Raw genomic sequence first — 23,802 nt, 5'->3', positions numbered from 1 at the left:
AGGCAGAGGCAGGAGGATCACCAAAAGTTCAAAGCCAGCATGATTTAGACATAGAGTTCTGCCAAAGCTACTCACAGAGATCCTGTCTCAAAAAAAAAAAAAAAAAAAAAAAAAAAGGAGGGGGGAGGGACTTCAGAAGTCATTCAACATCCTAACCTACTGATTACCAATCAAAGGAACTGAGCTCTGTAGTTAGAATCAGAACACGGCACTAAATGTCTAAAGTTCCATATATACTGCAAGATGCAACCAGAAACTCCACAGTACTGCATCCCAGGACTTTCTACAATGGCCAGAGAGTTCTAGATCTCTGCTACATTTGGGCTACACACATGTCCACTGCAACTAGAGAAGTAAGCCTTTGGTCTAAATAGCCACACAGGGCTAGTAACTCTCTATCAGAGTTCTAGAATGTACTTCCATGCTGATTTTTTAAGAGAAAAAGATTCTTCAGTCACATTACCTGTGTATTAATCCTGAATCCATCTGTCCATTCCATCTCCCATATCTGTCATGTATACACACACACAGACACACACACACAGGCTTCTTTTTTTCAGGGAGGGGATCTAACACAGGACCTCTCTAGTCCTGGTTGTCCTAGAGCTCACCATGTAGACCAGGCTAGCCTCAAACACACAGACACCCAGAGATCCTCTACCTCTGCCTCCCAGCTGCTGAGGCCTCTGAGTTTTCTTTTTGCAAAGGAATGGTCATGCAGTCTCTAGAGGAAAGAGGGAACAGTGCGGTTCAAACCTGCTTCCCAGCCTGCAGGCCAAGGTGAAGTACAGCACCTCAAGGGGGAGGGGGAGGCTCAGAAACGGGGCCTCTCGCAGCACTGTCTCCGGGACCTCTTCTGCTGGACTGAAAACTCTACTTGGCCTCTTGGATGAGTGTTTTGTCTTTGGAAAGATCTTCCTTCAGGTTTTCCAGTGTCTTCACAGAACACTAAATGCTGTCATGCAAGCGGACAAAGTCCACATAAGCCGACAACTCCCAAGAGCTAAATTCAGTGGTTGGAACTCCACCCATTCTGGAGGGCAGGGGAGGGAAGCATTCAGCATTTGTCCTGAATTCCACACCTGCCAACCACTTTTTCAGCTGGGTGTGTACTCACTCTGAAACAGGGTATGGTACAGGACAGGCCCCAACACTATCAAAACACGAAAGTAGAATCCCTCTGCACAGGGCCTGACACCTACTCACTAGTCAACCAATTACCTTACATTATTAATTATTAATTAAGTACTTTTGAGTGCAATGGCAAAATGACTGGTCTCTCTTGGGGGCTGCAGGTAGTGTGAGGGAGCCTGTGCAGTGAGTACAGGCCACTTAAAGGGGCTTCATTACAAATACACAGGAGAAATACATTCCCGTTCTATCGACTCGTCACCCATCAATCACCCATGCAGACAGAAGCCCTACGTGACATTTGCAAACACGAGATTTCACAGAAGGTAATGAGAAAATACACAGTGTCATCTTTTACTCCTGCCGCCGCCGAGGCTTCCGCCCCAAATCACTGCCCTGAGCAATGATCCTGCTTCAGGGAAATGTCCAGACACTCAGGGTAGACTGCAAGGGGACACCCCCTCCCCCTTCTCCACTGTCAGCGATAAAGAGTACATGAGCACGCTGATAGCTCAATATCAATAGAGTACAGAAAATTTTCAGAAATGTTTGTAAATAATCTTTGTACAAACATGCCCCCGTGACTTGTATTTGCTGAAATCTATAAGGTGGGAACAGCAAACAAAGCCCGCCTCCTAGGCGCACTGCCACGGTCAAATAGGAACTCAGATCAGAAGCACATGCAGAGCCATGTATCCCAGCAGTTTCCGGGAATACAGACACAGTGCCCCTGCCCCTGCCACGACAGCTCACAGTCACTAAGAAACAGGTCACACGGGCAGAGAGAGCTGAGGGTCAGCCCAAGTCCCGGCTTCGTCCAGCCATCTCGAAGCCTCCTTCCCTAGTCACTGTCCACTGTGGCTGCCTCTCCATTCACCGGACACCAACGGACACAGCAACTCCTCCACTCTCAGGGACTCCACAGAGCACTGCACCTGTCTCTCCTCTTCGAGAAGTTTCCACTCCCAAACTGCTCTGGGATTCTTCCAATTCCAAGATCCTTTGACCCTAGATTTGATGTTTACCAAGTCTTCCCTGGCCTCGGATTTCTGTTTTTTTCTGTTTGTTTACTTGCTTAATTTTGTTTTGTTTTAGTTTGGGGCAGGGTCTCCTATGTAGCCTTAGCTATCTTGGAACTCCCTGTGTAGACCAGGCTGGCCTTGAACTCACAAAGAGGCATCAGCCTCTGCCTCCCAGGTGCTGGGATTAAAAGCACCACTACAGGTGCCTAGGATCTTCATGCCCTGGGGTGGCTCTCATCTCCTGCTCATTCCTATTTTCTTCTCACAAACTTAAGCATCTGCACTGTGCTGTCCAGAATACATCTTGAGCCCAGCATTCCAAAGCCACAGTCTAGAATGAACCATATCCAATGACACAGGAGCAAGAATATGTCTGAAAGCTGAGAATCCCACATTCCCACCTTCTGCCCCTGGGACAGACAGGAAAGTGTCTACGCCCTCCTCCTCCTCCTCCTCCTCCTCCTCCCCATCCTTCTCTTCTTCTTCCTCCCCTTCCCCCCCTCCTCCTCCCAGCTCCAGGAGGCAGCTGACATCAGGCTGCATGTGCCTCATCAGCTGATAAGGATGGAAATGGCCCGCCGGACACCAGCCCAGGTCAAAGGGTCCATGCCGAGACTGTGCAGGGCTACAGGAGTGAGAGGCACAGTTCTTTTAAAGACTGAGTTTCAGGATGTATGTATGTATGAGTAACCCCATTAGGACACTAGATTGTTTTAAAATTCCACTTTTTCCTCATGTTCTATGTGAATTATCTATTCTTTAGCAGGAGAACCAATCTTCTAGTTATCAATCTCTCATTCCCTTAAACTGCCTGACATTTCGTAATGTTCCCTCTTGCAGGCATTAAAACTTATACTAAACAAAAGTCTCACAGAAGGGTTACTTCCTACACCTGTCTCTGGGTCTTTGCCCACAGGTTACACAGGTCTTGTCTTGAATAACCCTACATATGCCATACCATAAAGAGTACCACTTCCATACTGCTATCTTCACAAGTATTACTATAAATACACAGTAAGCACATTCTTATGAACATAATCTTATGAACAATAAAACAGAGTGAAATAATATAATTCTAGATTAAGAGCAGCATCATGAGAAAGTGACCAGGACTTGAGGAACACCATGGGAAACTTCATCTTTCACACTCCTCAAATACATCTGTAGGGTTCATACAACCAGAACTCCCGCCTTGGTATGAGAGAGCTGTAAGACAAAACGCTCTTTATTAAGGGCTTAGATTTGCCTTCGCTAAGAAATTTTAAGAGAGAACTATTCAGAGCATAAAGGGAAACCATCTTCAGTCCTGTACCTTGCTCACAGGACACTACAGGGTCCTCCACATCTGTCCCAGCTCCCTGAGGCCCGGGCAGCATCCCAGCAAAGCAAGGAAGTGTTCTACAGTCAACGGAATGCTTTCAAACCAACCACAAACTGTGCTGTGAGAGGCCGTGTGGCCACAGCAAAGGCAGACACCATGATTACCTCACAAAGAACCTCTCCAGATAGTGGAAAGCTTTCTCTCATGCTGTCTCTCACTCTTCATCATTCTGATTCTTTTCTCTCTCTTAAACTGTGTGCGCATGTGTGGGGATGTTGTGGGACATGAGGATAACCTCGAGTGTCATCTTCAGTAAAACCATCCATCTTCTTTATAACGGTGCTCCTTGTTGGCGTGGCGCTCTTCAACTAAGCTAGACTGGCTGGCTGGCAAATCCCAGGATCTTCCTGTCTCTGTCCCCCCCACACCCATGCTAGAACAAAAGTTCACCATGGCAGCCATTAACTTCTACATGGCTTCTGGGGACCAAACCTACTTCCTTCTGTTTGTAGGGCAAGTCTTTTTCCAACTGAGTGATTTTTCTAAACTGTGCGAATTTTGCTGTCTGGCTGACATTGACACCTTCATGGCAGCTCACTGTGCCCATAACGGATGCAACGATATACTGCACTCTGCTGACTCCTTTAACACTCACTTCACCTTCCAGCTGCCCACAGTCCACTGTTATCACATCTTCTGCAAAGCCCCTTCCGTATCGCCAATCTGCCAATCTCCTTCTTCCTACTGTCTTGGATTGACAGGTACTGGCCTTGTATGTAAGAGACCTGAGACACTGTTCAGTCCATCATCCATCGTCGTATGCAAAACAACTCGCTACGCACGCCTACATCCTAGAAGCACATCCATGTGCAGAGCCCATGGAGGCAATCCACACCACTAGGTCATCAGCCGTCCTCACAGCCCTGCTGCAGTCACTCAGACAGCACTGATGTTTATTATGACAGTGTTTTGTATGACTCTCCTGTATTTCCATAAACCTGCCATTTATTTATCTATTTATTTATCTATTTATTTATTTATTTATTTATTGGTTTTTTGAGACAGGGTTTCTCTGTGTAGCCCTGGCTGTCCTGGAACTCACTTTGTAGACCAGGCTGGCCTCGAACTCAGGAATCCGCCTGTCTCTGCTGGGATTAAAGGCATGCGCCACCACGCCTGGCTTAAACCTGCCTTTTTTCATTTGAGAAGCCAAGAAAAAAAAAGTAGATTTTTTTTCTTAAAAGTTTGACCAGTCACCCCTGTCTATGACATAACTAGCCATTCGCAGCAAGACACATTTTTTAAAACCATGGAAGGCTCAGCTGTTGACTCACTGCGACCTGTGGCATTTCTCTCTGCGCCTGGCCGGACGCTCTCTCTCAGGTCTGTGCATGTCTTCCCCTGGGAGGACCGACAGACCGACCGACCGACCGCTCTGCATGTAGCCACTCTGACCTTAATTGCACAGCCACCTTGCTACTTCTCCCAGCACAGACAGCATCACCTCCTTCCGCCTGCATGCCAACTGCCACCACCCTACCTCCTTTCGCCTCATTCTGAAAGTGTGCTTCTGCTCCCAATCCACAGCTACACACAGAGGCTGGGCACACGTGAGCCCAGTGACCTGGAGACCAGGGCCCCACAGCTCTGAACGCAGATGTTGTCACAACCACTTTTCTCAGTTTGTAAAAATTATCCGCCCACTCTCCAGTAGAAAGAAGCAAGTTTTCCTCAGGTCAAAGGGACAGCTTTTCCTATCCTTGGTCTACCAGACCACATCAGACACACTCCCCACAGAGGAGTGACCTCTTCTGAACCCACTGGGAGAGGGAGGTATCAACAGCCAGGTTCTGACCCACGCCGTAAACCAGAGTGTTCCTAGGAAGAGTTCTGCTTGAGAGACACACAAGGCCACTTACAAGCGCCACACCGTCCAGACCCCCGCCTTCTGCCAAGAACTCATTGGAGTGCCACTTCAGATCTATTAATCGCACAATGAGAGCTTTGCCTTCTGAATGCTCTACCATGCCAAACCCATCAAGTACCTCAACTGCCACCCGTGCAGAGCCGTGACTCCACAGACACTGACTAAGAAGACAGAGAGAGACACTTTCAAACTACTCTTTCCTAATAAAAACCCACGGCTCATTAATTGCATTCATCAATATAAAACTCTCCAGTGGGGAAAGCCATACGAGCTCACTTAAGACGGGTCTAGCACACCTCCCCAATGTCCAAAACCTTGTATCTTTGAAAGGCTTGCCTGAATGAAATGCACAGAACCCATATGGTCCACTGTATAAAAAGCATTTTGTTTTAATGACAACAAAAACAAAAACAAAGACAAAAGACAAAAGAAAAGCATTTTGTTTTCAAATATCTAAAGGGAAAAAAAAAAAAAACGAAAATTCAACAATTATTTCAAAGCTCAGACATAGGCACACACCTGTGATCCCAGCACTCAGAAAACAGTGGAAAGTTGTGAGTTCTAGACTAGCCAGCCTATACTGCATGGTGAGATTGTTGTCTCATATAAATGAATAATAAATAATCAAATGAGAGAGGGCGGGGGAGAGGGTGGAAGGAGAAGGAAAAAGGCAAAAAAAAAAAAAACAAAAAAAACAAAAAAAAAAAACACAAAACAACAACAACAACAAAACCTTAATTTGGAAAGGCTATTCAACACGGATTTGAGATGCCCACAATGGGAAGGGTCTTTTCTACAGGGACACTGAGTGTCTGCATAACACTTCTGCCAGTGCCCACACCACAGGACCTGGAGAGTCGTGCGCACGGGCGCACCCACACATGCCTGGGTTATCCGTCCATGCTCCACGTGAGTCCAATCTCCCTGCATTACCGCCGCCTAGGTCAGGGATGAATAGCTGTCAAATTCCCACTGGAATAAAGAAAGCAGTTTTCTTCCTGAGGCGGCAGTTTCAATTCACAGAGCACATGGCTAATCTACATATGTGAAGGTCACGGCACTTCAGTGTGAGGTTAAGAATGGAGGCTCACATGAGGGGGGCTGTCTTAACCGTCTTGGCAGGATGCCCAACAAGTAAAACTGTTGAGAAGCTACGGTCAGCCTCTGAAGCAGCCAGGGAAATATTTTGGTCACATGGTGCAGCGCACGCTACCTAACCTAGAGTATTTCACATGAACCTTTGACAGTCCTAAAAATTATCACATGTTGGAAACAAACGAAGCTTAGGCATCCTAATAACATTCCTCCTCTGCTGTCTCCTCTCTTCTCTCCCCCTTCAGGAGTTATATGGCCATATGGGAAACCGCAGGGACTTCACAAGACACACAACTCCTACAGAATCAAAGTCAACACTGGTGTCTGGAGGTGCTCACAGAGGAGGGACAGCCTGGCCTCACACTGTGCCTACCAGGTGAAAGGACAGACTGATGGAAGCCCAAGGGCTGTGTACAACTCCCCTCCTGCACTAGGCCAACCCCTTTGACCACCCTGCCCCTTCTGTCTTCTGGATCAGCCAAGAGAATCAGAATCTGAGATCTGGTACTGCAAGGTCAGGGACCATTTCCAAAGCCAGCAAACTTGGATGCAGTACAACTACGATTTCAGCCTGCCTAATTCATGGCAAAAATTAATTAGAAGCAAAGGATCCGATTGGGAAGTTGTCTACCAAGATTCTTCCTCAACGCAACTTTTAGAGCACTCAGAGGTCAATCAATCCTCATGTCTAGTTAGGTGGCATAAGGAACAGGAGATTACCCAACAAACTACTCCAATTAATGAATTGCCAAGAGTTACTTCCTCAGTAATCTATGATAAACAATGTACACAAAGTTTAACAATTTACAAATATTCTCTGCATATCCATTTGCCTCGCCATCCTACCCCAGTATCACCCTTAAAAGCTATGGCCCACGTTTTACAACTGCTCAATAACTTAGTTTTCCTTTACTTGGCAAAAAAAAGAAATGTCAGAAAAAAGTCTGAGGTGATTTAGATTGGAAATAAGCTTCAAATATTAACCTATTTGTTCTGAAGGAAAAAAAACTGATAGACTGTTAAATTAACTCAAGAGAAAGAAACCAAACTCAATTATGGTCTTTGTTGATGAGAAAACACCGTATTTTGTCACTCTATTAAAATGTCCCTTTCCGTGGTACCTAATCAAGTCCACACAAGAAACCCCAGAGAGGCTCTTTCCCATTCCTTGAACCTGGGAGCACAGAGACTGAAGTGACTTGCCTGGAGTCACACAGACAATAAACATCCCATCTCCCCGTGTCCTGCTGTTTACTACTGCCCTTGTCTCTGCTTCTCTCCAAAGTCTCAGCTGACTGCCAGGAGTGTTCCTGCCCCTGCCCGATCTCACACACACACACACACACACACACACACACACACACACACACACACAGAGCAGATCCCTCAGTCAAGCTGAGTGCTAGCCTCTCACCTTCCCCCAGGGTATCAAGCCCAGAGCAGCTTTCCTTCCTGTTGAGGTGAGGGTAAATGACCAAGTGACCAGATGGAAGGGCACTGCTGAACTTCAGAGGGGGCCTTACTTTGTAACTTGGGTTGTCCTGGAATTCGATAGGTAGCTGAGTCACATTGAACACATTAGCAGTTCGCCTCGTAGGTTCTGGGGTATGCCCAGCTAGCGAGCCATTTCTTAGGAGAATGCATCATACAAATGAGACTCAAGACAAAATCCACCCGAGAATCCCTTCCTTGTCACTACCATCACACCCAAGATCAACTCTCAGGTTCCTAAAAGGTGAGCCCTGACTGAACAGGGCTCTCACACTGACCTGAAAGAGAGCAGCATGGGTCAGGACAGGGTCACTGAAGTCACACTACCACCTTTCAAATATCTCCTCGGGCGGGACACTCTGCTCCCCGGTACTGTTTTGGGGTACCATGCAATGTACTGGGGAGCACTGGGCATCCCCATACTCTATATGTGGCTCTTGGCTTTGTCCCACCTGGAGCTCCCCCAGTTAGCGTCCCCTGAGGTGCTATGCTTCCACGGCTGTGCTCTTTTGCACAATATCAGAGAAGCAGTCCAGCCATTCACTTTAATTTCTCCTCTGCAAAGCCCCAGGAGTTTCTACTCCTTCACCAGGATAAATCATGGAGCCGCGCTTTACTTGCTCTGCGTGTAAGGCACCAAAAAGCACTAAGCGCTCATTGGAAAGAAAACTGAGCTTTGTCTAGCTTTCTAAGTCTTAGCATTCAAACAAAAGGACCGGGGCTGGAGAAATGGCTCTGCGGTCAAGAGTGCAAACGCAATGCATGTAATCAAGAGGAACCTGGGTTCAGAGCTGGCACAGACAGGCAGCTCACAGTGTAAATTGACAGTGTAAGAAGGAGTTGTGTCCCAAGCTGAGGACTGGCAGTACCACGACATGCACTCACGAGGGCCTCCCACATCACCAGACATCCCCATCAGGACACCATGCATTCAGTGCGCTTTGAGTATCTGCACAGCTCTCGGTTTCCACTCAAACCCAAGAGCTGAAGAGGCAAGGCCATGGTGGACAGCTACTTGGAGTCTACAAAGCATCAATGAAGTGTGGAGCTGGACAGGGCTAAACATCACCTAATTGATGGGGCAGCCTTGTCCTCGATCGTACCCTGAAGCGAGACAGAGTACACTCACTCAGGAAAGCAGGTAGGCAAGAGTTAAGGGCATAACTGTGGCGTTTATCAGAAAGTCTACAGTGAAGGCCTTCAGCAGCCTGCCTGCCAGCAACATTCCCCAAAACAGAAAAGCAAATCCCTTTAAGGTTAGAAAAAACAAGTGCCCATGCCTGACAACTAGGACCCCCTAACCATGGCCCTGCTGGACCCCTAGCCATGGCCCTGCTGGACCCCTAGCCATGGCCCTGCTTGCTGGACCCCTAACCATGGCCCTGCTGGACCCCTAGCCATGGCCCTGCTTGCTGGACCCCTAACCATGGCCCTGCTTGCTGGACCCCTAACCATGGCCCTGCTTGCTGGACCCCTAACCATGGCCCTGCTTGCTGGACCCCTAACTATGGCCCTGCTTGCTGGATCCCTAGCCATGGCCCTGCTTGCTGGATCCCTAACCATGGCCCTGCTTGCTGGACCCCTTAACCATGGCCCTGCTGGACCCCTAATCATGGTCCTGCTGGACTCCCAGTCACAGCCTGCTGGACTCTAGCCATGCTCTCTCCATCAGGAGAGAGTGTCTCATTATGGTCATTCTTCCTTTAATTCGAGACCATCCCAGAACTAAAGACACCAAGTGTGCCAGTGCCTGAATCTGCTTCCTCAGAAAACTACCTACTTGGCAAGACTTCCTGCCTCCACTTCCAAGGTCACCCATAGCTCACTAGGCAAAGTGAATTTATTATTTAAAATTACATAGAAACTGCAAAAAGAAAATTTAAGACATTACAATGGATTCTTAATTCAGTTAGTAATTAACACTTCAAAACTTAGATGTCAACTCCTAGATCAATTTTGGGATTCCCAATCATTTCTGAAGAGTGAATGAACTTCTGAGACACCCACAACAGAAAGCCAGGAACCCACACTGAGAATTCCGGAACTGCCTCCACTAATCACCGAGCCTGGCTTTCTGAGGTTTATTTCAGGACCTGGAGCAGTGGCTGCCGTACTGCTCGGCCAGCATGCATTATCTAAACAGTTCCCAGAAATACCCAGTCAGCTAAGGCGCTTCCCCAATAGACTTGTTCCCTGTTTCCAAAAGTCTGCGTGAGGCAGAAAGCTGAGAAAAAGAAAAGAGACCATTCTGAATAATGATTCGATTTTCCAGTTTGGGTTTTTATCCTCTGTAACGGAGCAACATTTTGCACTGGCACAAAGCCAGTAAATGACTAGGAGAAACGGGAGATGCCATTGCCTGCTATAGCACATCAACCTGTAATTCCTTGTATTGTCACAAACCACTCCTCCCAGGCCCCGCCCCGGCCCCCCCAAATCAGGCCACTACTCTGCAAAACCATACAGTTGCCATTCACACCGTTAAAAATGAGCCAGTTCTAAGCCCAAGGCCCCAAACACTCATGGTCCAGGTATCAGGGCAGACCCTGGCAGCACCAGCAGCACCAGAACGGGAGCAGCAGGGGCCTAGCCCCACGACTGCCTGTGTCTACGCAGCACTGGCTAAAATGCGGGTGCTCTATAAATAACTTGCTGCTAGTAGGGTGTCTGGGGCAGCAATATACCTCACAGCACACGTGAATGCTAAATGTTCACACCAGTGTTGCTGCTTCCCAACACAGTGTCTAGGATTTGATATCTCTTCTGTCCATAACTCAAGAGCTAACTACATTACAAGATCAACAGGGTTAAAATATAATCCTAATGTGTGTGTCACACCTCTCTCTGTCACACACATACACACACACACACACACACACACAAACCTACTTGTCCATACAAAAGGTTCTAACAACATGGTCAAAATATATCGTATACAAAAAGAGAAGTAAATAAATCTTTAAAAAGAGAGAGAGAGACAGAGAGAGACAAATCATGACCGCTTATTTTTTCACCCAATCATCCAACACCCCATGTTTCTCCCTTATGATAGCATGGCCAGTGATGACACAATCACACATCTCCAGAAAAACCAAATCCACAGTCTCAACGTTACAAAAGAAACCAACCGATTAATAAGATTAAAAAGAAAAACATCACGGGTGCCCCAGTGGAACCTAAGGAAGGCTTTTTACTAATAAACTATGACGTGGCATTTTTTTAAAAGCCTAATTATAACATGCAGTGAGAGACAGCAAGGCCAAAGTTTGACACAAAGCAGAGAAACGGTAACTCTTCTTTTCTGTTTACAAAGGTGAAGAGCCTGAAGAGAAGCCGCCATGAATGATACCCCTAGTGCCACCCCGCCGTACCTACAAACCGTTAAGCAGCAAGTTCTACACTGTTATGTCTCACCAGTGTAAGAAGATGCGCATCTAAACACTTGTCATTTTCTAGCAATCTATTCCAAAAAAGAAAAGGTGTGGTCCTGTTATCCAGGATTTTCTAGATGTCATCAAAGCCCTTCCAGAATGGTTGTATAAGAGAGAACTTTTGCCTGGCTCTCACGTTCGACGTTCCTCAAGGCCAGAATGCTGAGAGAGCACCCTAGAGGTTGGTCAGCACAGGCTGCCCCTCTAGTTGGCTGTTCCAGAGTCTGCCTTTAACAATGGAAACCATTGTCTCCCGTGGATGCTCAGCCTGGCCTGGAAGTAAACATTACTGTGAGAAACAATTTCGTTTCCCCATTAGTTCATCTGTCATGTTAGCAGTAGCCTCCTAACATACTTGGCACTCACCCATACGGAGCTGACTTTGGAAACAACCTGCTGGGTCCTACTTACAGTTACGTCAACTTCAAGAAAGAGTTGGCTTAAGATCGTTCTGAATGAGTAGAGTTCTTGCCCAGCACACACAAAGCCCTAGGTTCAACCCCAGGGACACACAAAATCTACTATACTAGCAGCCCATACTGGCAATCCTGGCACACAGGGGGATGTGTCACAAGTTCAAGGCCATCGTCTGCTACACAGCAAGTTCCAGGCCAGTCTGGGAACATCCAACTGTCTCTAAATTTAAAATAATAATAATAATAATAATAAACCTTCAAAAGTAAAATACATTGGGTGAAAACTTACTGAAGACATGCGTAATTACACTCCAATAAATTCATTTGGTGTAAATGGTGAGCCATGACATTAATGGTATATCAATAGCATATTTATTCAAATGTAAGCATAGGTAATCTGAATAGATTCCTAAGGACACTCAGGTAGTAACTAAATGATACCTAAATCTGTTTTTAGTCATTGAGCTTCTAAGAGAAAAAAAAAAAAAAACCCACTGAAGTACATCAAGGTTTCAGATGAGTGTTAATTATTCAGTCACCTAATTAAACCAAAAAGGGTCATTTAGTCTTATGCAAATAGCCTCCAAACCGGCCCTAACTGCACGCGTAATATTCTGCATCTGTGATCCATAAACACCTTGGTGTGTGCAGTTCTGCACAGTGCTCCTCCCCCACACCACAGGGAACAAGGGCTGAGCCTTGGGATTCCTCAGCCTCAAGCACGCATCCACGGCTTCAAGCATGCATACAGCAATTGTGCACACACAGCATTCACACAAACAAAGTAATGAGCGCACACACAGCAAGCTTGTACATACAACAAGCCTACACGCACAGCGAGCTTGCAACCACAGCTCCAAGGGTGCATCTGCAGCAAGCATGCAGCATGCTTTTCCCGGTCCACAGAACCGCAGAAGCCTCTTTTGGAAAGAGCACTCCTCTGAAAAGGCACACACAGGCCACAATGCCCCAGTACCAAAACTGCCCAAGTATGGCCCCTTAAGTAAAAATAGTTCTGCTATAGTGCCATAAAAAATTCAAAACATCTATTTTGTAAATGTAAATATTACACAAAAAATTAATGGGATTTTTATTAATATTCATTTTCAGCTTTCCATAAATCTGTTGTTTTAAGTAACACACAGCAGTTCCATCAAACATAAATATCAAATTTACAAAATGAAAGTGGCATGAGTCACAAAATAAGGCTCAGAACGCAAGGCTCCAGGACCTGGGCAGCGACAGCTGGACACAGCAATAGCAAAAAAAAAAAAAAAAAACAGTAACAGGCCAACAGGCCACGTCCCTAAACCTGCTGTGACCCAAGTGCATCTGCACTGCTCCCAGAACAAGCTGGGACATTTCACAGACCCAGTAAAATTTTAAGTCACCCCTGCTGGGAAAGGACAGGGTTAAATAATAGACAGGATCCTGTTCTAGGTTTGCCGATGGCGACAGTGACGTTGGTGTGCAGCCTAGGGAATCAATGCTACTGTCCTATCAGAAGTCACCTTTGCACATACACCAGCCCAAATTATACAGGAATATATGCTCCATTAATGAGAGAAACAGAACTGAAAACAACACCCCCGTTACACTGATTTCTTTATAAGGTGACTGCGTGCGGCAAGATTACTAAACCTTCCTGCAGCTAGTCCTGTATTTTTCAAATTAGTTCTCAGAGCAGAATTACTGGTATCCTCGAGCACAGTGAAGACGTTACTCCTTCGGCTTCAGTGAGGAGGCAGGGTAGTGGTTAGAGTGCATTGGTTAATGTGTCCATGCGCGCTCTGGATTATACCCGTACCCAGGAAACACTTCTCATACAAGACGATGCTGACCAAAATATAGTGACCAAAAACCTGGTCAAAAATGCATCCTTAACTACAGACAGACAAAACCAAAAGGAAAGCAGGAGAAAGGTCATTTCCGGTTAGAATAAAAGGAAAAGCATGTGCCAGGAATAAATCTGACTTAATATTATTGTGAGTTTAATTTTCTACTAGCTGTCTTAAAACTAACTGCTATTATAAAAATATAGTCAAAATTAAGTAAGAGAAAAAAAAAATCAAGGTACCTAACATAACTGATTTTGAGTTACAAATATCTTCATCCCATACAACACACACACATACACACACACACACACACACACACACAAACCCTACATTTTTTATATGGGAGGATGTTTTTATTTCTTAAATAACAGGACTTTTTGTATGAGCCATGGCTACTAAATTCAGCCAACCAGATAACAGCCATCTATACCTAGGCAAATATATAAATGTAGGCCATCGTGGTGTCTTGGTAAGATCTGAAGCACCAAGCAACCCAAGGTTTGTGGGAGAGTGGAGGGACCGACCTTATGAGACACTGTATCTTAGATCCATTTTAAGAAATAAGGAAGAATCCTGGGGCTTCCTGCCTTGTAACCCTAAACTAGCTTACTCTATATAAACTAAAAACAAAATAACATACACAGAACTCAAGACAGATGCACACTCACTAAAAGTCTGTGTATGTGAACGGTCCTTAGGACTCCTTTTGAGACTTGCTCTCTCTAAATACTTACATTTTAAAAAAATCATAAACTGGCTTGTTTCAATCTTTAAAAGACCTCACTCAACAACAGGCAGGTTTTGTTCCCGGTAACAAAAAAAAAAAAAAAAAAATTGCCATCCAACACAAACCATCTGCCTAAAATCAAAAATGAAACTAAATGTATTAAAAGCCAAAAAAGATTTATTTTTCCCTTATTTAATATGACTTTGTAATTTATGACCTATAGCCTGGCATAATTTAGTAATGTGGACAAGTGACTACCTAACACAGCTATCGTAACAAATACTAAATAATACTGTCCTTCCAAAAGCAAACCAAAAGGAAAAAAATAAAAGTATGAAAAGAAATAATCTACATGTTACCAGTAAGGTAACTAAGAGAAATCTGTGAATTGAGGTCATATGTCTGTCCCTTTTTTCTCTGAGATAAAAAAAGCTATTCCCAAGGGCCACCGAGGCCATAATGGATACACTCTCATTCCAAGAAAACAAAAAATGCTTACAATGATTGGTACCATTAAGAAATAACACTCTCAAGTAACAGGAACCTACATCTGCTTCTAGCTTCCTCCCTTTATAGCTTACAAAGATGAGAAGTTTTAATTATTACATGGACTTCTCTTTCTGTGGGTCGAAAACAAAAATTGAAACCCCAACTTTTCCATGAAGAACAGGAAAATCTTTTTTTATTATTAAAGTAGAACTCTGTGAACCGTGTAGACTTGGAAGCAGCAGATATCAGGTACCAAGTCCAACCAAGTCTCCCCTCAAATCCACAATTAATTGTAAAGCACACCTCCCTAAAACAAATGAGCTAAATAAAAAAAATAAAAAAAATAAACCACTGCTATTCCCTTCTAACAGATTAGAAAACATCACAAAACTACACAGCATTTTTACATGGACAGAAGAAACATTATTTGGAAGAAACAGTACCCAGTAGAACTTGCCTTAAATATTCTTGCTCTAATTCAAAAGCAGTTTGAATAAACCTCACATTACTTAGCCTAACGAAATAGGAGGAAAAACAAAAACAGTATTGGGGGGCATTTCTATATGCTACAAATCAAAAGAATATATGTATTTTAGCATTTCAAAGAAATATTCATTGCCCCTTTTGGTCAATTTTGCTCTACAAAAATTCATTTTGTTTCACAGATTTTGGAACACACCAATTCTAAGTAACACTCCTCGTCCACATGACCATCTTAAAATGGTCGCAATTATGAGAACACAAATCACTAAAAATGCATAGCTTTATTCTGGCCCTAAGCTAATTAAGAATCACCAATTATATAGCTTTCTTCTGATTTTTACATAATTAAATATCAGTAAGAAATGTTACAGCATTTCAGAATACTGAAATCTTAATGCATTAAACTGTAAACTGGTAGAATTAAAATATATTCAATTAGATCTGTAAAAAGCAGACTTTTATAAAAAGCTTGACGAAGCCCAAAGTGGTCCAATCTTTGCATTAATTATTTCTCAATGCTCCTATCTTCAGTCCACAATTAAAGCCCAAGATAAATGTAATGTTCATATTGTAAGATTTGTCATCGAAGACCCAAGTTTTATAAATGCCCAATACTGGACAACAGCATGTTTCTCTGTATTCAATTCTCTATTACTAACTATGATTCATAACAATTTAAGCTCTAAATAGTATTCAATCTTCCATCTGCTTGGAATAGAGTTCAGTTATTATTTGTGTCAGGAATTTTTGTGACTGTACTGCTCCGCACTTCTATTTACATCAGCAGTGCTAAATGCCCAATGGTGAGAGGGGAGCCAATCAGATGGCAGATTAGATGTCAACTCAGAGGCAGCTGTCTGGAGACTATTACAGCCAGTTTACCTCCACAATTCAAATTCCAAACCTTGCAAAGGAGAGATCAAGTCAGTCTTTAGGCTTAGCCTACTAGCAAGAAACAGCCAGAGCGCAAGACACTTCCTAACCACGCTGTAGGAATTGGGAGACAGCAAAATCAAGAAAATCCACACAAATACGATCCAGAACGACCCATTTTCACTGGCCTTACTAGGTTTGCTGAATAAAAAAAGGAAAGCCTAACCCATGATCAAAATAAGTTCCATCGATCCGGAATCTATTCCTTCAACATCGCCTCCTGGTTGAAGGTGACTCCTTCCAAGGAGCCCTTAGCCCCATAATGGATCTCTCCCCAGCTATTCTTAGGAACGAATCAATGTTATTTTACAATATTTTGCCTCCGCCTCGTTGTAAATCTGGGTCTTATTCTTGCTGGTAAACATCCAAACTCCACCAGCCACGGCTGTCACAAAGCTAACCTCGTTTCTTTTTTTTGTTGTTGTTGTTGTTTTTCCCCCTGCCTCTTCCTCGCAAGGGGAATGGGAAACCGACCGGGGCCCGGAGAAAGTTCCTCTCTCCCCGCGCCCACTCAGGGCACACCATGGGCGCCGGCGGAGCCAGGCCGGGCCCCGGAGCCCGCTGCCCCGAGAGCCCTCCCCGGGCGGGCGCGGCCTGGGGCACCGAGGTCCCGTCCCGGGCCTGGCGCGGGCACGCAGCGCGCAGCGAAGGCGCGGGGCAGCCCGGCTCCCCAGCCCCGCCAGCTCCGGCCCCGGCCCGGCGGCGCCGCGCCCCCGCCACCCCCGCCAACCGCCGGGAAAAGTACCCGGCGAAGAAAGAAAGTCGGGCTCGCGGCGCGAGGCCCGGGCGGAAGCAGGCCCGGCCGGGCGCGGGGGTTACCTGGGATCTGCCCATGGTCGGTCCGGGGGTGCCGGGGCTCATCGCCGGGTGACTCCTTTGTTGCGCGGCCGCCCAGGCCGGGCTGGCAGCGGCGTACTGGGCGCCTAGGTCCTTGCCCAAGCCCATGCCCGCGGCCGCCTGCTGGCCACCCGCCGCCGCCCCCGCCGCCGCCTGGGACTGGGGCTGCGACGGCGGCGGCGGCGCGCTGGAGCTGCTGTAGTCGGGGTAGCTACCGCCGTAGCTCCGCATCATGGGGCTGGGCGAGGTGAGCAGCTGGTTGAGGGTCGGTGTGGCCCCCGACGGGTGCTGGTTCTGGCCGGCGAAGCGCTGGAAGCCCCCCGCCGCCGCCGCCGCGCCGGCGGCCGCCTTGCTGAGGCTCGCGGCCCCGCCGCCCCCGGGGCCCATCATCATGCCGCCGCCCTGCTGCCGCGGGGAGCTCAGCACCCCGTACCCCGAGGACGAGCCCCCATAGCCGCCGCCGCCTCCTCCTCCTGCTGCTGCTGCCGCCGCCGCCGCGGCCGCCGCCGCCGCCACAGCTTCGGCTCCTGCTGCCGCTGCCGCTGCTCCTCCTGCTCCTCCTGCTCCTCCTCCTCCTCCACCTCCTCCGCTGCCTCCTCCTCCTCCTCCTCCGCCGCCGCCGCCGCCGCCGCCGCCCGCGCCGGGCCGGCTGTAACCCGGATAATGGTTGTACTGGCTGTTGGGGTACCCTTCGTGGGAGTTCTGCAGGGGGTCCATGCTGCTGGGGGCCCCGGCGGCGGCAGAGGCGGAGTGCATCATCCCCATCCCGGGGCTTTGTTGTCCGCCATGTTGATCAAAGCAAGGCCCAGCGCGGCCGCCGGGGCCGCCGCTAGCAGGGGCAGCGCTGCCGTAGTAATTATTAAACTCGGAGACGGCCGCCGGACCGCCGCCGCCGCCCCCGGGCACGGCGACCGGCGCGGGCTGCTGCTGCGCGCCCAGGCCCGGGTGCTCATAGCGACTGCCCGCCGGCTCCCCCATCTTGGGCGGCGCGTCGTCCTCGTCGCCCGGCTTGCTCAGCAGAGGCTGGCCCTGCGGGTCAGCCTGATTGCCCGCGACACTGTCCTTGGCGCCTCCATGTTGCGGCTGCTCCATGTCCGGGCCGGGCTGAGGCGCGCCGCCGCCCGCACCGCCCAGGCTGTTGTTGGCAGTGGGATGCTGCTGCGGCGGCGGTGGCGGCGGCGGCGGCTGCTGTGGCTGCGGCGGCTGCGGCTGCTGGAACTGGTTTAGCTGCTGCTGTAGTGCGTGGTGGTGGTGGAGGTGGTGGAGGTGGTGGGCATGGTGGTGATGGTGGTGGTGGGCATGGTGGTGGTGGTGCTGCTGATGGGGCGGTGCAGCGGGGGCCTCGCCAACGGCTTTCAGTTTGTGGTTGGGGAGCAGCCCGGTCTCCATGGCCGAGCCGGGGCCCGCCGAGGAGGAAGAGGCCGCGACGGCGGCGGAGGAGGACAGCGCGGCGGCGCTTCCACCCTCCTTGAGAGCCGCCTCGGAGCCGCCGCTCTGCGCGCTGTTGGAGCTGGCGGCGGCCGCCGCGGCGCTCGCGCTATGGGCCATGTTCAGGTCGTGACGGGGGTGCAGGGGGTGGTGGTGCACATTATTCAGGCCGCCGTCGCCGCCCCCCAGGATGGGGCCCGGAGCCGCCACCGCGCCGCGCGCGCCCGTCTCCAGGTCCCGGGCCCCGGGCGCCGGCCGCGGCCCCGAGGGCGCCCGCCGCTCGCCGCTGCCCGCCCGCGCCCGCGCCGCCGCCGCCGCCGCTGCCCGCGCGGCCATGATCGCCGCGGCGTGGCGCGGCCGGGCGGGGTGGGGGGAGACAATGTCCCCACTCGCAGCCGGCCGCCCCTCCTGCGCGCATCCACGCGGCCCGCGGGGAAGCGCGGCGCCCTCCCCACCCCACCCCCCGCAGCCCCGGGCCGCCCGCCGGGGGCGCGCCTTGGCGCTCGGGGGCTCGCGCCCGCTCCGGCCTGAACGGGCGGAAAGTTTTTTAGTTCCGCTTGCAATGAAACTTTTCTCTCTCCCTCCCTCGCTCTCGCTCTTTCTCTCTCTCTCTCTCTCTCTTTTTTCCCCCTCTCTAACCCGGATATGGGGGGGGGGGGGAAATGCAGGACTTGCCTGAGCCTAATCGGGCCCAGCGCGGCGTGAGGGAGCCGAGCGAGCCGGAGCAACTATTATCCGCTTCTCTCCGAGGGCTGCTGCGCACTCGCAAAACGCGGACTGGACTCGGCCCCCGGCGCCGCCGCCGAGCGCACGTTCGCCCGCCCGCTCGCCCCGCTCGCCTCGCCCGGCCTGGCGCGGGGGACCCGGCCCGGGGGAGCGAGGGAGGGGGGGGAACCGGCTGCCGGAGCTCGGGGCCCGAAGCTGCTCGGTCCCCTCGTGTGCCTCCGGTCTCCCTGCCAACCCGCGCGCGGCCCTGTGTTTGTTTTCACGTCTAAAGGGAGCGCTACGAAGGTGGAAAACGAGTCTGAAGAGCAGACAAAAGAGGGAGAAGGGGCTGGGAAGCAAAGTTGTCTGTTGGGCCTCAGAGGTGGCGAGGAGCCGGTGGAGAAGAGAGAAACACTCAGGCAGGGCCCGGCAGAAGCACTCCCGTCTCTCTCAGGAGTTATGTAATTTTTCACAACCTTGGCCTCTGCGCCTGAATTTCAGGCCATCGGCGTTAATTCCCACAACTTCATCCAACTGAGAAATTTGGAAAGACTTAAGTGAAGGTTAAGCCGCAAATACTGCTGTGCTGTGTACACAGCAGGCGCTCAATAATTGCTCATGATTCACCACTCCGATCCCCCAAGGTGATGTTTATATAACTCTTTTTAAAGGCACCGGAAGTAGGTATGAAAACTCCCAGCGTTCCCCACGGAGTATTTTCCTTATAATGCATTTGGGTGTCCTGAGTGTGTAGTGTTAGCTCCAGACAGCATTCAGGAGACGTTTAACCATTGGTGCAAAACCAGGGACGGCTAAGGTTTATCTTGGGTCTTCATAAATCTACACGACGACTTTCATCATATTTCAGAGGTTAATGTGTGCAATTAACCCTCTTGATATGAGTTCACTTCTAAGTAATGGGAAACAAAACCAAATAGATGTATTTAATAAACATAAAATCAATAATAATGCAAACAGTCTAATCCCAAAGCAGAAATATGCAGTACTTGTCCATTTTTAAAAAGGTGCCTATTGCTTGACCAGGATAACGTTTTACACATTATTATCATGGAGTAACTAATCTCTGACTTCACCTAAGCATCAGCTCAGTTGTGCTAGGTGGACTGATTGGTGTTGAGAGAACCCATTTGAAACCAAAGCATTCCTGAGGTCCGGCTGAAGGAATATGCTAGATTCGGGTGCACTGTACTTTTCCAAAATCATTCTTTAGCCGCTCGTAAAAACTATTTTAGTTTATGTCAATTGCCGTGGTTGTGTGCTAGGCCACGTGTAAATATTTTACATGGCTAAATAGAAAATTCTAGATGTTGAGTGGGGTGTAGTAATGACTAAGTGGGGAGAAGAGAAGCAGGTTTATATACCCAAGGGTCACTGTAGAGTACAGGGACAGTCCATGACCCTATAGAAACAGCTGGGGAGCAGGGAATATATCTATGTGTGTGACGGAGTAACAGCCATAAGGCGAGTTTATGACAAGTCAGTTCTTCAGTTTTGGCCAGAACACTACGTCTTCTTTTAACCGTGCCTTTTTGACATTTTTCCCCCTAGATCTTCTCTTTCTATATTTGAATGTGTACTAATTATAGGGCTATACCACATTTTGGATTTTTAAAGTTTTCATACACAAATAGAAATATATGCCTGTTTTGTGTATATGTCTATAGACATATTCTAAAATCAATTACATATTTATGCTTTTAGACATTTACAGCCAAACTAAATATATACATATAATCATAAAAGTGCATGTTTTTTTTTTCAAACAAGTAGAATATATCAAAGTCAATTTAGACAAGCCATATGTTGTGACTTATTTTCACAACCGTGCCTAAAAGAGAAAATGAGTCACCAAGTTCAGTTCTGGCCTATTTCTTAGAAATATTTTATTTTTCATGTCAAAACCATGAAAGTAAGAGGGGGGGGTACTATTATGTGAGTGAAATCTCATTTAACCTCAAGTCAACTGAAAGAGTGGAACCAAAAGGCAATGAAATACAGGCAACCAGCACCAGGAAATCAACCTGCTATAAAGGGCCACACATGCCACTTTTTCCTCCCCAGTGGCAGATGCCACACCCTAAAAACAGACAGAAGGCACAGCAGCCTGCAGGAGCACAAAGCGCACAGGACTTGGTTTTGTCTTTCCACAGAGAACGCTAAACTGTCTTTTAAAACACATCTCTGCTGAAGATAAATCATGGACTCCTCGGTATTCAACTTCCCAGCACACCTCCTTGGGAAAACATAACGAAAGTGTCTTAAAGTTTCCAGTCAACCCCTAGTGCTTGATAAAGAAAATGGCAGTTGTCAGGGCTGGGGGGATGGGGGGGGCGAGGGTGTGAGTTATAAAATAATGAAACAGCAAAGCAGTTTCAGCCCTAGCGTATTTCCTTGGCCTGAAACGTCCTACATGACAGCTCAGACTTGTGTCTTTCCGTGTGATAGAGCAATAGAAACCTCCGCCTTGGGTTTGTCTTAATGAGTTCTTTAATCTTACACCTCTTGTGCCTAAATTTCAAACCCCAATAACACTTGTGTTTCTGCTGTCACCACAAAGAAGCCTTGGGGGGTGGGATGGGGGAGCTGCTGGTGGCCTTGGCCATGCCGTGGTCCCCAGCCAACCTCCCACCCACGGGGTTCTCCTTAACCCTTCTTGTGTAGGCAGAGGATTACCCATTATTTTGTTAAACATGCCTTTCTGTTACAAAAGGTTTTCTTTTTCACCCTCTGACTATATGGAAATATTAATATTCAAATACCTTGCCTTTTGAATAAGTTTTAGGGCACTGAATGAAAGGTCCTTCAACTTGCCCACTGAACGAGAGAGAATTGAGCCAGATGGTAGTTTAAGAACCCCACAGTTTTGTTCTTTTTCCTCTCCAAGGCCGGCCGCACTGTTTGCTCTCAGATTAGCCCGTTTTACTATTCTCCTTATTTACTCGGTGACTGAAGCGATCACGATTCACTGCCCGTCATATTTCTCAGTATTCTCTCTGTAATTTGGAAGCAATTTGGAATAAAGCCCTGTCAAGGTTTTACAAATAAGAACTATTAAAGAATAAGGCTTTGGATACTTGCTTTCCTTTTAGATTTATGAGAGATGCGATGAATGGGGCTAATGGGATTTCCCTACTGATCTTGGTCAGGGACTTTAAAAAGCACTAAACAATTGTCCTATTCACATCTCAGATTTAGACGTTAGCAGTGAATAACTCCAAGTCGGCTCAGGATATGGGCTCTACAGCAGTCGGACTGGAAATAGTTATGCAAATTATCACTGGCCTGTAAGTTCAGAATGCTAAACAATTAGGTAGTGGGAGGAGGGAATTGAGAGGGACGGACAGGAATAGACAACAAATATTTTAAAACAATTTGGCCAACAGCAAGAGTGTTATATTTGGTGAGGAGATTAAAGCAGGCACTGTAAAAAGGTCTGGGGATAAGTTACACTCGATTGTTCAACAGACTTGCCTGGAATCTACTTCACAAGGCATCCAGAAAAGAAAACCTCGTTACCTTGGCCCAGTCCTGAGTAGGGATCAACCATGAGAATCTGCACCAAAACCCACTGGAGCCAGCCCGTTCATGTCCCAGGGGACTTGACTGGTGAAGAACTGAGTTCACATTTCCTCACCCAAGGGCACCTAACTCAATTGTTCATGGTTGTCAGCCTCTACCAGGGATCTAACCATCTACACAGCTCCTAGTACACTAAGACTAAGTTTATCATTAGGCAAGTACAGAGTGTCTCCAAAGGCCCTGGGAACACAGTGGTAGCCATGAACCATATGAGGATCACCTTACTGCATTTTAATGCATTGTACTTTATCAGCTCTCTGCATTTTGATTGATGTATAATAAATATTTTTATTACAGCCTAGTGTGTAACTGTTGTATAACATACGTGTCTGCCTTCATTCCTTTTACCATTGTTGAGAATTACAGAGTATTGCTAGTGATTTTTCAACATTTGCTTCTCGCCAGGAGTACTAGCAAATGCCTATTGCCCCAACTGCTGGGGAAGCTGAAGTAAAAGGATTCACAAGATTGAAGCAACTTCAGTAAGACCCTGTCTGAAAGATTTAAAAAGGCTGGCAATATAGCTCGGTGGTAGAGTGCTTGCCTACCATGTTCAAGGCCCTGGTTTCAAGCCCCATTACTAGAAAAGCACTTGGTGTATTCTTCCATTGATTGGTACTGTCATTCAAACGACTCCGATCATCCATGAGCTACGGCTTGTGTTGAATTACTGTAATTCCTCAAAAATAAATACTTGGCTAGTAAACATATTTGATGTAATGCATAATAACTTCTTATACAAGAGGGAGTCATTTGGGAGTCCAATAAACTCTTTTTTTTTTTTTTTTTTTTCCAGAGGAGTTTCTGTGACTTAATCTAAGGGCCTTCCCAGTCTTTTTTACAGATGTCATTAATTGCTTTATAGTACATATGGACCTTGAAAATAAAGCTTTTTTTTCAAGCCATTTGTTTCAAAACTGAATTCCAA

The 23,802-nt window shown here is 47.6% G+C and overlaps 1 protein-coding gene across 1 annotated transcript in view; it reads right to left on the bottom strand.

Annotated features, from left to right (window-relative positions):
* Positions 1–18,728, bottom strand: part of Arid1b (AT-rich interaction domain 1B) — a 348,501-nt gene extending 329,773 nt beyond the window's left edge. The window contains exon 1 of the mRNA XM_021220975.2: positions 17,124–18,728. Within this exon, the coding sequence (XP_021076634.1) occupies positions 17,124–18,689 (1,566 nt within the window). The 5' untranslated portion in view covers positions 18,690–18,728. The remainder of the gene's footprint in view (positions 1–17,123) is intronic.
* Between the last annotated feature and the right edge of the window lie 5,074 nt (positions 18,729–23,802).

Source organism: Mus pahari, chromosome 21, assembly GCF_900095145.1.
Source record: "Mus pahari chromosome 21, PAHARI_EIJ_v1.1, whole genome shotgun sequence".
In the NCBI taxonomy this organism is placed as follows: domain Eukaryota; kingdom Metazoa; phylum Chordata; class Mammalia; order Rodentia; family Muridae; genus Mus; species Mus pahari.
This window is presented reverse-complemented; position numbering and strand designations above follow the sequence as displayed.